Raw genomic sequence first — 16,247 nt, 5'->3', positions numbered from 1 at the left:
CAATGCTGGCAATGCTGGCATTCCCTTCGCAGTTCGCCTTCGGTTCGGATCGCAGCGTAGTCACGTGATGATTCGCCGTACCGTCGTACCGTGCCGTGAGCGGCGTGAGCGGCTCTTCAGGACCGTGTCAACTGGGAGAGCACACCCTGCACGCCACGCCGCGCTGCGGCCGGAAAGGGAGGGGAGATTGCCAGGCCACCTGTAGCTTCCACGCGCGATTCCGCTTCTTTTTCTTTTTTTATTTTTTATTTTTTATTTTTTATTTTTTTTTTACAAAATTCCATGTGGATCTCTTCACTGTTTCGTCCGTTAACATGCCCATGTTTCCGATTACAAATGCGATCGAAACTGCGAAATTACAAACCTTGATTCTTGACGATCCGATAATATCAAATTGACATCGAAACTTTAGGTTTATAAGATACGCAAAAAAATTGAATTATATTTAATTTTCCTATATGTGTGTGATTGTGTTGGAATTTACTACAATAAAACAATTGTTTATGATACATATACATACAATTTAAACAACGTATAATTTTATCATTTTAATAGAAGTTTAAGATATCAAAAAATAAAAATATATATACTGCAATTCTACAGTACATGGCACGATCTCTAATTAATCCACAAAATAAAAGAGAAACTAAAGAAAAAAATCATATAGAACAGAATTAATATCCATAACGTATACATATATCGAAAAATGCTTTAATATCGACTGGGAATTCAATTACATTTCATTTCCCACATAAAGTTGAAACGATAGCTGGAAATTTAATGAAATTTCGTTGTCCATATTGCATGGGGATTAAATTAAATTTCGTTATATTGAACATACAACACATATTTCTAATAAATCCAGTATCAGTATTCGTAATTTCACAGTAGCTCGTAAACGCCGCACAAATTTGCATCTTTATAATCTCAATATTTACAGGTAAACTGTACAGCCGTTACATAAAGACGCATTCTGCCTTGTTAACATAATATATAAAACCATTGTTATGGAACTGATCTCATTATAACACACATATAGTTGCGGGGTCGACGGTGCGCTAATGAAATTTCAAACAAAAATTTAAAACAAGGTAAAAATTACGAAATAATAATTGAAATAATTTACTAATGCCTATAATTGGAGATATAACTATATGCCGGAGAAAAAAAGTGTAATTAAGTGTAATTTGCGTACAACAGGGAAGAGAATTTAAATAATAATAACTGTCTGATTCGTGGGAGGATCACTTGATGGGATTTCGAAGCGATTTAATTTAACGATGACAGATTATGAATAATTACGAATTTACTTTAGATGGAAGAGGAATAAAGATTAACGTATAAAACTCTCTCACGTTTGAATTTTTTAAAATTATGTATGTTTATCATATATATGTCTATCATATGTCTATCACAAGCTAATGCAAAATACATCTCGTTAAACATTAAATTGTTTTTTATTAAATAATGGAATTATTTTATGGATCAGACTTTTATAAACTTGAAAATTAAAATTGCAATCAATAAAACACTATTGCAGTTTCAAATCTTACTAATAATGATCATTCGACAATAACATTCGAAAAAAAGAAACAGGAAATGAAAGGTACGTAATCAATTTCGCGATAATTACTTTAGATGTAGATTGAAAATATTCAATAATGTGTGATTGAATAATGGTAAGACAAAAATAACTAAGATTAAAAATACGCCTGATACGTAATGCAGTTTCCTTCGATTTGCATACCCACGCGAATGTCGGCAGCCAACGGAACGTCATAAGGATAATGCAAAGCACGCTCGAGAAGCCGATCAAGAAAGAACGCGCCGATGCTCTCGCGATTAATATTCATCAGCCTTCGCGATTAGTTAATTGCCATGCGGAACAATAAGCAAACAATGATGTAAATTGACGCCAATAACGACACCTAAATTGATCTTAAGAAGTCTCTCTATAGAAAGTCACTGTTGGGCGATCGTGTAAAATGCGCTTAAGAAGTCGACGGACGGTCGATCGAGCCGCAAAGGAACAAGACAGTAAGAGAGGAAGCGAGATGTAACGAGAGAGAGAGAGAGAGAGAGAGAGAGAGAGAGAGAGAGAGAGAGAGAGAGAGAGAGAGAGAGAGAGAGAGAGAGAGAGAGAGAGAGAGAGAGAGAGAGAGAGAGAGAGAGAGAGAGAGAGAGAGAGAGAGGGATGACGATAGAGAAACGCTGCTGCTGGTCCGCTCAAAGCATTTATCCAGCAACGGATAGTAACCGCTCAAAGGCCACTGTCCGACCCGACGGATGATTTATACGACCCGTTATGTCGTTCGTACTCTCGTGTATCTCACTTTTCCTTTTGTCCCGCGCCAACACACTACTTTCCAAATTGCTTCTTCCATTCAACTTTTTGCCCGTCGGAAGGACGAATGTGCCGCAAGTACTATGCCGCACACATTTGAAGCCAAATCGACGAAATCTTTATTATCAAAATTATTCGTGAGCATCCTGTGACTATTTACATAGGCGGATTGGTATCTTCGTGTCTTGCATCACCCGGCATTGAGTTTGATAATTTTATCATTCCTCAATCACGAAAAGGACGTGATGAAGAGAGTAGAGTCAGAAAGTAAGACAAGCTTATATACTGTAGACTTTCTGAGATCTCAACAAATTATTAAAAATATTTGCATACAATTTCTTATAGGTAAGTTTTATAGATTTAAAAGATAGAATTTTATGGAATTTTTACAAATAGAACAAACGTATCTTATCAATCATAGCAGGTATTAAATTATTTTTATTTAACGTATAACAATTAGATGCTCAGAAACAAGAAAATGGAATATTTTCGTCAACAAAATTTCGAAACAAGAGAATAGAATATTTATTTCGTCAAGATTTATCAAGTCAAAAGAATACAATAGATGCAATAATAGTTTATGAAAAAAAGCCATACGCAATCATGAATGCCTTTAACAAGAGTAATTTATGTATAAAACCAACTAGATTTCCTTGAAGAAGAAGGATTTCCTCGTCTTCGAACTTGAATATATGATCGAAACATTTACTAGACATTATTTACTCAGACGAGAAAGAGAAGAAATATTCATACTATAAAACTGTCATTTTAAATAAATAACTAAAAAAAAAAAGAGATATTTACCGTGTCATCGAAGACCAGATTGACTTGACGATGGTCGGTTATGGGATGGGGATGCGGTGGTCGATGCATCCTCCCTCCACCATGGACTTCCGGGTAGTCGATCTGCAAAAAATACAGTTTATAATAAGTTATGTATAGAGCGTACAAATTATTAATGTTCAATAAGTGATTATGCGAGTGTTTATAATAAAGCATTTGAATAATCATCGAGGAATGATTGCCTGATCGTCAGTTTGTAAGCGTAACTTGATATCGTTTGCTATTATATCAACTTATATTGATTATATCTTTTAATCTAAATTATGGTATAATACACAATTGAACAACACACCTAATGAAAAATAAATCGCGATTTAAATAAAGATGATAAATAAATTTTACATCTATGATATGAGGTGTCTAATATCTTTCCCCATGGACGCGTGATGATAATCTCATTTGCGGATGCATTAAATATTGCTGCCTTTTTTTACGCTCTATGCAATACAATAGATATATATATTTTGCATTTATATTCAATCAGATATCTCCATAATTAAGTAATAAATTCAAATTTAAATATCAAAATAAGAAAATTAATTGGATTCTAGAAAATCAAATAAATTAATTTTAAAGTCAAAATAAATAAATACAGAGGATGTTATATAAATAGAGATATCTTGATAAATTACAAGATGCACCAAAAATGGTATTATAATGACAACGAGCTAGATTTTTTGTGAATTATAAAACACTACATAAATTGAATTAAAAAATAGTTTTATTAGTCTATTTGTATTTCTAAAATTTATTTGATTAAAAGACTTAATTATTTAATTATTTCAAAATTACTATCTAATTGTGCGTTCATAAGATACTTAAAAATTTCGTGAGCGTATTCGTGGATAAAAAGGAAGAAGAAATGTTCCTAGGACAATAAACATAAATACAGTAGTATCAAATAATGATTTTGTTTGAAAGTTTTGCTTGGGTATTTTTTTTACAAAAGATGCTCAAAACCCTCCACACACATATCTGAGCATGACATACACATGACTGGCGCATTCATTCGTAAACATAAAGATTTCATTATTTCGATAACAAAGAATTTGCCGGCCAAATGTTTCAAGAAGCATTTCTTCCTCCTCTTTATCCTTTTATCTAATTTGAATTTATTACTAGATGTTTTAGATAATTTAGATAATACAGTATGCTTAATCCAACTTTTCTGTGACAACATAAAATAATACAGAATAAATATTTAAAATATGACAAATGCACAATAACTTGCAGTGTTAAAAAAAAGTAATAATTATTCTAATTAATAACAGATTTCGCAAATTTGTTATGAAAGAATCGCTGCTATTAATTAGATATTAGAGTATTATCGAAAAGTTACCATTAAAATTTTTTAATTATCAGCTGATTACGATAATGTCAGCTGCTTTTTACTCCTCGCGACAGTCTCTTTTTCGGTTGACAGGCAACACAGTATTCATTGCTGAACAGCAAGGAAAAAAAGGATGAAAGAGACAATGAGACGAGTGCGCTTCAGGCCGGAACTCGTAGGCCGGACTTCCGGTAGATATGCTGGTTATACGTTCCATTCACGGAACCGCTCCCTCGTGACTCGATTGTTACAATAAATGTTTAGCCAATTTCGGGATGAAAGTTCAATTTCCATAGGCGATCGATTGATCGGATGACACGACGCCGACATGACGTTCCGATTCAACATTTTGCATGATGCATATATCGTCGCAATAAAAAAAGTAGCCCCACATATTGCGTCGTTCGTTATATTGCGTGAAAAGTGACATAATACGTTACTTGCGCATTCTTTCAAACATATTTAATATTTGTCCTACATAATTATTAAAAGAATTGCAAACTAATCCCGACATTATACGTTAACATTAACGTTCCCGTACAATAGCTGTAACCAAACAGTACATTTTATGATTACAGTCTCTCCTCTTCTCTCCTCCTCTCCTTATTTAATAACTCGATACTGAAAACACTCGCGAATTTATAATTAGCAATCGAAAGCGTAACGCAATCGTGACGCAATTTATAAACGAATAAATGCAGAATGTGCATGTGTTTTTGACGTAACAATTGAATTGTAAACAATTATCGCATATTAAGTATGAATGTAAAACGATGGCAAATTATTTAAGCAAGAATGTTTCACGTGCGTTCAATTATGCCGCATGCTATTGTACATGTCCAAAAAATACAATCACATTTTCATCAAATTTCATATGTACTTAAGCCCTATTAAAAATACACTGATTCTATTAGTATTTTTTATATAGCGTAAAAATTACAATTTTATATATAATAAAATTATATATCAAATATCAAATACGTAAATAACAATAATAAATAACAACCAAATAATTCCACAAAAAATTAAAAATAAAATTATATTATTTGTACATTATTCATTCAAAATTATGTAGAATATATAAAGAAATAATTAATTGATCATAGAAAAAATAATAATACAACAAATAAGTTGCACGATACTTTAAACAAATATTGAAACGAAGTGCAGGATGAAATAATATTTCAAAATATAAAAACATTATTTGCTCTCAGTGTTGACCATTCTTTGCAAGTGGCTAATTATGGTTAAATGAGAAATATTCTCTCAATTATATGCTCTCATTCATTCCGTTCTCCCACATTATATTCTCAATCTCTGCATGAGACCTTCGACCCACTCGTGTAGGCGACATACGTGTACATAAACACGAGTGCATCAAACAAGATGTATGATCGCGAGATGTCAACTTGCTTTGCCTCCTCGTTTTTACATCGATTTCGACCCGAACGTTAATGACCTCCTTCGCAGACATACCGCTCGTATCGCTTCATATGCAAGGTTATCAACTAATTGTAAGAGGAACAGATGCCTTGAATTAAGATATTGATATGTAATCGAAACTTGTGTGTGCATGATATGAAATAAACGACTGTTTCCTCAACGGAAGAAGATAAAGCAGCGATTAAAATCATTACAAAAGATAAAAAAATCGCGCGTTCCACTCGCAGCAGATGTTTAGCATCCTGACAATGTCCTGTTGCTGACAATGTGTGCGAGGACACATTGTCAAGAATGGTTCTCGCATTAGATTCTCAAATAGTTAGACACTTTTATAATAAGTTTTAAATAATTATATTAAAGAAATTTGCAGAATACGTGAATTTGACAATTACGTGTTCTCACGGTGTCTCAGAAGCTTTAATTTTCAAAAAAGGATCACATTATGGAGAAGAATAAATTATAAAACTGACGACTGTAATTTCGGCAATTCTATTGACTTATTTTTTTTCAAGTATGAAGGAATAAATATCAGGTGAATTGAACAATTGTAAATTAATCAAGATAATTTTATATGACGACTGGTTTAATGCGACTTTTTCAAAACATTTATCCGATTATTGAACAGTGTAACCTCATCAAGTTTTTTATATGACGACTTCTTAATTGCGGGTATTTTAATATTTACTGGTTGTCTGGTTTTTAATTGATGTCTATTGTATATTATATTAATTTAATCATGCGGAGATCATAAATTATTGTACTGAAGATGGTCAAATTTTGACCGAAAAACGTCTACGAAATTTTATTATTGTTACGATAATTTTAAATATATGACTTCACAATAACGTCTTGTGCTGTAACTATTGCTCCTTTTGATTGATATTTTGTTATTTAAGCCACCTCTAAAATTTAACTTATAACACATGTGCATAGGATATCAATATATTATATACAAATTTCGTACAGACTATAAATTAAAACAAAATATTTAAATTAAAAATGAAAAAATAAATTCATATAGCAATCTAAATAAATTGTGTAATATATTTGTTTTTACAGCTTAATTTTATTTCGATATTTCTTTTCGTCAAAAATAATCTAAAACAAAAGTGCTTTTCATTAACGTCGACGCAACTTTCGCGCAAATATTTTTTATTCGTAAGTTTCAAAGTAAACATTAACAAGTTATAAAAACAAGCTTGCACATCATATAATTTACTCGTAATAAATTAACTTTTCAAGACTTAAGATGAGATGGGCCTTTTTACCTCGGACGATACAATCGATAGAGTTCTCGGTGTACCAGGCCAGCTTCTGGACAATGAGCGACCTTTTCGTTTTCTTACAACGACCCGAGGTCGTCCAGTCCTGCTTGTATGTTTCAACATCGCAAACTCGGATAATTTAATCGAAATTACAGAATGTCTATTTGTATACCACATCCACGTGGTTCCTTTCTTGCCATCACTACGCAAATCGATCCATGGATGTCATATCTCAATGTGTCAATACTGTCAATAAACCAAAAAACTATTCGATGCTACCAGATTTGAACGATATCTATTTTCCAACAATTCGTCACTTTTTCACATTAATCACTCATCAAACAACACTTTGTAGACTTTGGGTCGCACAAAAATCGGACATTGCGTTGTGAATGTCAAACGACATTTCACATTAGGGAGTTTTTGCAATAACGTGAATTCAGATACGGTGAACGCTAAAGTCATGTTATCCTTTTCTTAATTAGTTATTAAGAAGATAACCTGACCTTTCACCGTATCTGGATAAATGGTATTGCAAAAACTTTCTATTGTTGATTGAGATTTACGAGAACACAATGATACCTAACATACCATAAACGCCTTCGTCTATACATAATCACGGCGATTCTACCGTTTCATAAATAAGACCTTGCAAATTGTTTAATCTCAAAATCGACGTTGACTGAATGGACATCCAATAAAATTGTTAACACAATTAACACTGCTCGTGTTTCACGTTTGACATACACACGCTCCCACATACGTTGCGTCTCGTGGAGAACTGAATCGTTCACAATTCTTGAAGAGGGCCAAAGACCGACCTGCTGCGGTCACGTGATTTATGCTCAGGAACGTAGAAAGGCTTATCGTATGTCGTAACGTATAATTTTCCTGTCGACGCCGGAAATTGAAAAATTTGATATAAAATTAATGGCGAATACAAAATTTTATTCTAAATAACTCATGATCGTAAAGAACTTGGTAAACTTAAGTCGGAACAAATATTCAAGTCTAAAAGAATAAGAAGTGAGTATAATAATTAATAAAATAAGTACAGTAGGTAATATATACAAAAAATAAAATTACTCAATACATAATAAAAAAATATAGCTTTATATAAAGTGTGTTTTACTAATTCTAAATATTACAAATTCTTGAATCTTACAGATATAATTAAAAAACTGAAATTTCCTTTAAGATAACAATATTGACTATTCTTTCTTAACAGTTAGAAAAAAATAAGTTCTTCCAAAGTTGTCTACGGAAATAAGCGTCGAATGTCACACACATATGTTCACATAGAATACTACCTGTCCAAATAATTCAAAAAAATATAGAACTCATGTTATTTTAAAACCCGAGACAAGCCATTCGTGAAACAAAGATAGGCAGACCTCTCGAAAGATTTTACGACTGATTTTTATGTTTCAAACAAATATTGTCAACTTGGTATAACGGTCAAAAAGATTCGAGATGCATTCGTACAAAATAATTAACCTACATACACACTTTCTATTTTCGAAATATCGTCATTTTATATACGAGAGGCAATCAGGCAGGCGTAAAAAACTTATTCTTGCGATGTGTAGGAGTATTTCTTGGCCAATTTAGAGTCAATAAAGTATTTATACATCGTTTGGTATTTCATTGGGAAATATTACAAAAATTGTACGCGATGTTCGCGATGCACGAAACCGTTTCGCAAATTTTGAGGTCGCGATTCAACGACATCGCGTGTGTACGTGCGAAAAAACACGTGGCTGAATGTCGGATAAGATATAAATGATGGCATGTTGTGCACAGGCTGAAAAAGAGTACGTTGATGAACGCGAGCGCATAAACTGTCTCCCGAGTCATCATGTCCTACGAGGAGTCTACATTAGCGGCTTACGACGCGGCTACACACGGATGCTACGTCCGGCTAAAAATTTCCTTCTCTCTCCGGGACCTCCGCGAACGAATGGCAGGCACAGTACTCATACGGCGCCTGTCTACTTTATTTTCGGTTCTTCCTGCGCGCTCCCGATGCGCCATTGGCGTCACGCGTCGTCCTAAAAACTCCGGCTGCGCAAGAAAGATCCATGCAAACGTCAGCCAGAATCCGTTAAAAAAGGAGACAACGTCGGTGGATCATATAGAGAAAGGCAAAAATAGCACTGCTACATTCCTCCAATCGAACGAGAGGGGAAAATTTGCATAGTGCATGTAAAAATGAAAGAAATATCATTTTCAATATGAGACGAAAAAGTTGCCAAAACAGATGATTTAAAAATATCATAGCCAAGGGATAGCGAGAGAAAAAGAGCGACGAAGATATTTCCAGCAGAGGAAAAAATTGTGACCTTACAAGTTAGAGAAGAAAGATTAAAAAATATTACTTAAAAATTCGCAAGATACACAAAATCGATGAAAATAAAGCACGTCACATTTAAAAAAATCATGATTAATTAGATAACGAGAGAGAGAGAGAGAGAGAGAGAGAGAGAGAGAGAGAGAGAGAGAGAGAGAGAGAGAGAGAATGTGAAATACTTCTGCACAGAAATCAAGATGTATCGAATGGAAATAATTCGAGCTGTAATTATGCAAATTGCTGAACAATTATCGTTAAAAGCTTCATCGTTATTCGCGTACACTATGCCTGTTAAATTCTCGCCTTCCGAGGTGCGCGGCCTGCCAGATAGAGACGAAACACTATCAAAGACTATCGCGCTATACCAGGAAGTGCTAGCCGATAGAATGGCTTCAAAGAGCCCTTCTATCTAGGGCTTCCGAAAAAATCGTTTATCGTCGACCACACGGTGCCAAAGGAACCGATCAAGACACTGACAACGTTTAATACTATATCTTTGAAAATCCTTGAAAATCTATCCGAGACCATCACACAAGCAGAGTATTTATCTCTTCGATTCACAATCGATTTTTACAAAACGCTCTAATCACTTTTTACTATTACTCGTTCAATCAATCGTCACTTCGTACTTTCGAGCAAATTTAAAATAGACGACAACTCTCAACGGTTGGTGCGTCGTCGACCGTCGACCGTCGACCGCGCCGAACGAGACACGAAAAGAGACTGAAGTGCCGCAACTGCCGCACTCGTCCGGCGTATGCCACGATAAGCACGCTATCTTCTTCTTCACGGATGTTCATTTTTTGTCGCGTGCACGAATACTTAATCACAACTGCAATCGCTGTACGGGAGACGGTTCTATCTTGCGTACAACAGTAGGGAATGCAATGTCAACCGCTCGAGGGAAGATCGTCCGAGGTTATTTCGATCTATACATCCCGCTCAAAGTGGATTGGTCGTGTCATTAATTTACTGATGTGTATCCATTTAATTTCGTAATTTCTCATGAGCTATAACATCCTATCACAAATTTATCTACGTTCATTAAATTTTAGATAACAAAATCATATTTATATCTGATTCCAGTAGATTTGAGTTGAAAATTTTAATTAAGGAATTAGTTATATGTATGATATACATCTAAAGTAAAATTCGTTGTAAAAAGTTTAACATTCTCGTTGACAGGTCTGTTTGAAAGTTATTCGCATATACCGCGATTTTCAGCCGTGACTTGGATAATTCTTTGTTTTTTTCTCCCAAAAATTCTTCTAAACTTTTTGTACTCCAAAAAATTCCTTGATAAAAAGAAAAAACCTCCAAATTTAGGAGAAAATCCCTCAACGTGACAACCAGTGATTGATATCATAAAAGTAGAAAAGCTACTGTTTATTCTTGATAAAAAAGGAAAAGGAAGTATATATAGTAAGATAAGCCAAAGAGCAGAGAATGACGGTGTTTACACCAATTCCAAGATATTAAGCAATACATCCCGTTATCCATATATGATTTCTAGATATATGTATATATGTCACCGTTATCGCGTGTTATCGTAATGATTAAAAAACGTCGTCATAAGAACATAAATAGTCATTGGGTTACTCCACGACGTCACTGACGCGCAGTTCTATGTATACTCGTACACATGTCACACGTGTGTGAGGCATGAATGAAAAGACACGTCTATCGTACGCATACGTATTCTCCGCGCTTCAAAGAATCGATACAGTCGATGCGTGTCGCAACTTCGCCCACTCGCATCATAGAATCGCATGGAGCAATCGCGATAATGTGTGAGCAATGTACAAACAGCTTCCAACAGCATGCAAGTCCAATCGTAATCTATAATCTATTGAACGTACTGCGGTAGCATTAGCAGCCGTTGTGCCTCGTCAATATATCTCAGAACGCGCAGGCAAGCAAGCAGGCTGCAGGTGCCATGCATCTAAGCGGTACTCGGAGAGGAAGAGAGAGAGATCTGGGTGGTACGTTATGTCTTCGTTGATGACGCTTTGTATTCATCGCCTCCAAGATCACTGAATAATCTTGTGTTCACCAACCAAGTATACATGCAATGTATATGATTATGTGATCAAAGATAAATATATGTCGTTTTACTTCGAGTTTGAGAACAATACTGTTTAGAATATAACATTAATAGAGATGAATGAATGGCATGGATAAAAGCACTGCTTTTGAGGTTTCCACGGTATATACCTTTTCTACAGAAGCTATGCGGGTGTTCAGATCAATTATTAGAATGCCAACGTTTTGTGAACATTGCAATTCACTTCATCAGGGCGAGGAGCAGCCTGCATACAGCACCGGAAGTATATGTATGTACAGTATCACCCTGCGATGAAGTGAACTGCAATTCTAATAATAGATCTGGACACAGAGATAAAAAATTATGCAAAACGCATAATTTCCGTAGTATTATTCGAAGCAGTAAAAGTATTATTCGATTTCGAAAATAATAAGGTAAATGATATTTATGAGCCACGTGCGCTCGGCAAACTCATTGAATCGCACGAATAAAGTTCCAAGACACGTGAGTCCAACATAACGAGAAATAATTCTATAATATCTGCATGATTTAAACTAAGGAAATTAAAGATGTATTTCAATAATGAAAAGAGATAGCATATATTCTGCGCCGGATGTGTGTCGATTTGGAGTGCGTCGTTTAAAAGGGGCCAGAAAATACGATACTCTCGCAGACAAGCCGCGACAAATAGATTCAAAGTTCCAACTGTCTTGATTAATAAGGTTTCCGATAAAGCAATTATTCGTGTGCCGATGGCAACTTTGGAATATAAATTTATGCATTACAATATACAATTAAATAAAAAATTAACAGGAATTGCTTAACGAATACTTTAAATGTTGAAAAATTGTAAAAAATATTTGTAAAAAATGTTGATATTACTCTATCGAAAAAATAATTATGCACGTATAGTATGTATATACAATATCAAGAGATACACGGTTTGATCTCGCGCCAAGTGTACGCGAGACAGACCAAGTATATAATACGCGCGAGCCGCTTATTTGAGTCGAAACACAATTATCGGATCTCAATAACAGTTGGATCGATTGAGTTTACGATTGTCTCAATCGATAACTGAAGGCCCTATATAAAATAAAAGGATCGCCAAAATGAATGTTGAAATTCACAAAAATGCAAAGCTAACTAAACCTGTATCACACAATCAAGAATTCGCGCAGCAGAAATATGTTTCTATTAAGAAGAGACGCAAACTCGAATCGCGTATAGACGTCCGGCGGAATTTACACACGAGCGAGGAGAGAAAAAAGAAAAAGTAACGCGCAGAGCTCTTGTACCATGGCCTCGCTCGCTCGCACATAAACCGGAGAAGAAGAGGGACACACGTCTGGACGGGGATTTATTTTCGGAGCGGATCTGGTCGCTTTCTTTCGCTTTTTCCATTTTTCCGTTCTGGCGAAACCGGTACGAGGTTTAGCATTTTTGTCAGTCCAAGAAATCCCGCGTTCCATCCGTCGTTCTCGGGCCACGATTCCACGAAATATTAGCCATAACGAACGAAAACTGTATATATACTTATGATATGGCTAATGAGCTTCCTTTGTATCGTCCGGTTATGTCAACTGATCTTGCTATTCAAAATGGGTCGGCGTTACAGGCGCCGTTTTGTCACCCTGCTTGACATTTTCTGTCGCCCCCACAACTTCACAGTATGAGCTATATGAACGAGTTATACCTTTCCCTTCAATATTATAATTTATAATGGAGTTATGGCTACACAATTTACATGGAAGCTATACAAGATTCTAATATGAGAGATCTAGTATTATATTTTTGTGTATTGGGAATATGTATCGTATTATAAATAAATAAGTTATGTAAAAATTATGTGTATAAAAATATTTACATAATTGCAAGATAATATTTTTATTAATAAAAACTACATAATATATATTCAATTATAGAGTAGTGTTATAATGCGGTATATGTAAAAGGAAATGCCAGAATATTAGAGAGAGAAAGAGAAAAGCCAACATGCCCCATAATTGAAATACAAATTATGTTGTAATAGTATATTTCACGATAACAGTTAGAATAAACTCCAATACAATATCAGACCGTTGTTGGATACATGGCAAAATATGTCAAAGGTTAGAAGGCACGCGGTTAGAGTTAATCTAAAGTATGTCAGAGTATACCCGATCAAATCGCATCTTTGATTCTTGGACCTAACGTTTTACATCGAAAATCACTCATCATATCAACAATATCACTGTTCAAAATTTGATTGTACTGTAAAAACCATAGAACGCTACGAATCTTCAATATATTTTATATACTCGTATGTGTAATTCATTATATGCATATAAAATATTAATATATACATGTAATTATACAATATTATTACTACATTATTTTCTTGAAAGTTTAAACAAAAAACTTGTATAAAATGAAGTCAAGTCGCTTTTATACGAGTTTTACTTGTTTAACATGAAAATCTCATTCAACGTTGCATGAATATTAAGTAGGTACATTTAACGCTAAGTACACGTTGCGTATAAATATTCTGCGGAGAAACCCCTTCGTGGACAGCAGCGGGTGTTAAAAAGAGTCTGGAGATAAAACTGAAATCTGAGTAATACCATGACGAGTCACGGCTCCGATTATATTCAAACTTCCTGTATGCAGAGATCCTCGTAATGAATCCTTATCCAAAGACGCGCTTACGCATGGCGGATGTGGCATCGTTCGCCGTGATTCTTACATAAATGTGTGTGCATGCGCGTATATTTATTATAACGAATATTCCCGTGACCATATATTTATCATATATGCAATATTGATATATTTTGTTGTATCAATGGAGTTGGATTTGTTGAAAATTGCACACTTTATGTCACCCTTGTGTCATAGATCGAAAAGGAGACTTGGCGAACTCGTTTACACACATCTGGGTCGGTGAGAAATAATCATGGGACAAAGATCGCAATTTGTATAATTGCATAATTGGGTGCACAGAACATGCGTTGTATATGCATAGAACAGATCGATATGGAAATTATAGCAATATTGCAATCATGTGCAATTATTTTTTCTATTACATCCATCACTGCTATATTTTTCTCTATTTTTTGCAAATGTGCACAGGATATTTTTCCATTGAATAGCCTAGTACTACAGTGACAGTTTGGACGGTAAAGCGAGAAAAATGTACGCGATCGGAAACAGAATAATGCTTGTTGAGCGGATTATTCGCGGCGCAACGGTATTATAGCTGCAACTTGTTGGGTCTCCGGTAGAAGCGAAGTTTCCGTACTTGTTCGTTCCGTATACGGCGGCCGTAATGATCGATTCGCCTCCGGTTATCGGTTTTCCTATGGAAATTGACCTCGCCGATGCGCGCGTACTTTTCTGCGTAAATAAGAGATTTCCCTTTGAGGGATAACTTTCCGTTCGCATGAAAAGCGATATCATCATGCCGCAAGTTTCGTTACTTCCCAAAAACATAAATGACGATTTACTTCCTCGATAAACAATGCAACGAACAATGAAAATTACCGATAGCTTCGTTTTAATTATCGGTTATTCTCCGATAACAAGAATCTCGTGCAGCTTGACTTCGCCTAAAGCATAGACGAACCATTTTTACGAACATTGATCGCTCCCACATAATTTTAATGAAACGATATTCATTTTTTATTTTACAAATGTGTGTGAACAGCACGTAAATGGAAATTTTTAACGATTACAAATAAAGGTCTCAATCTATTCGTTTGGAAGGCAAGACAAACCGATAAATATGGATAAAATTCAAATACAAGATGCCCGGAATTTATACAATTGAATAATAACCATATAAAATTTTTTCAATATTAGATAATAATATTTGATGGGTGTGTATATGTGTGACAATTATTCATTTACGATTTTTCAACTGTTAACTATGTGTTTCTTTTGTTCTGCTGCGTGCAAATGAGTCGCGTGCTTGGCGATCGAGTTCCACAATTAACGAACAAAGACGATTTGTGTATATCATAAACGCAGTGTCAGACGCCCGACGTTATTCGTCACTAAAGATAAGCTTCTTGAAAACTGCACACGCTCACGAATCGAAGCAAAGGATGTTGTACCCCAGAGATCGATTACGCAATTAATGTCCGTATCCTGCACGATGTAATGCTCCATTTACGTTCCAAGCAACACAAGTAATAACATTTTTTTAGGCTTAGCACTAATAACTCTCGTTCGTTGGCTACAAAAATAAATATTGAGCGAAAAGAAAGTGTGTAAAGAAAATAACCCGCGCGACTAAAATAACACAAAGACTCTTCGGAAGATTTGTTCTCAATTATTTGTAAATCGAAGAATTGTTGGTCCTTTGACAATAATTAATTGATGAATCTCTGAGAAAAGAGAAAAATATCCGCGAGCTTCTAACATCTATATAAAATACATATTGATAGTTTTCACTTTTTTAAGCATTAGAGTGCGATATAGTAGACTCTTGGCGATGATTAATCTTCATCCGAAGCGTCAAGCGTCCGCACAATGAGCTCTCGGGTGGCGCGTGTGAGCGGAGCGATGGCAGGGATAAAGTGCCACGATATCACGGGAGGAAGGTTAAAGGTCAGACGTCCAATTCGCGTACGGGTCACAGAGTCGCCCGA

The 16,247-nt window shown here is 35.0% G+C and overlaps 1 protein-coding gene across 4 annotated transcripts in view; it reads right to left on the bottom strand.

Annotated features, from left to right (window-relative positions):
- LOC108767321 (rap guanine nucleotide exchange factor 2) overlaps window positions 1-16,247 on the bottom strand; it is a 115,252-nt gene that overhangs the window by 13,187 nt on the left and 85,818 nt on the right. For all 4 annotated transcript variants that reach the window (XM_018517100.1, XM_018517102.1, XM_018517101.1 and 1 more), the window contains one exon: window positions 3,149-3,250. In XM_018517100.1, the coding sequence (XP_018372602.1) occupies window positions 3,149-3,250 (102 nt within the window). The remainder of the gene's footprint in view (window positions 1-3,148; window positions 3,251-16,247) is intronic.

This window comes from Trachymyrmex cornetzi, unplaced genomic scaffold (assembly GCF_001594075.2).
Source record: "Trachymyrmex cornetzi isolate Tcor2-1 unplaced genomic scaffold, Tcor1.1 scaffold67, whole genome shotgun sequence".
Lineage (NCBI taxonomy): Eukaryota > Metazoa > Arthropoda > Insecta > Hymenoptera > Formicidae > Trachymyrmex > Trachymyrmex cornetzi.
The sequence above is the reverse complement of the archived record's forward strand: the minus strand, read 5'-3'. Positions and strand labels throughout refer to the sequence as shown.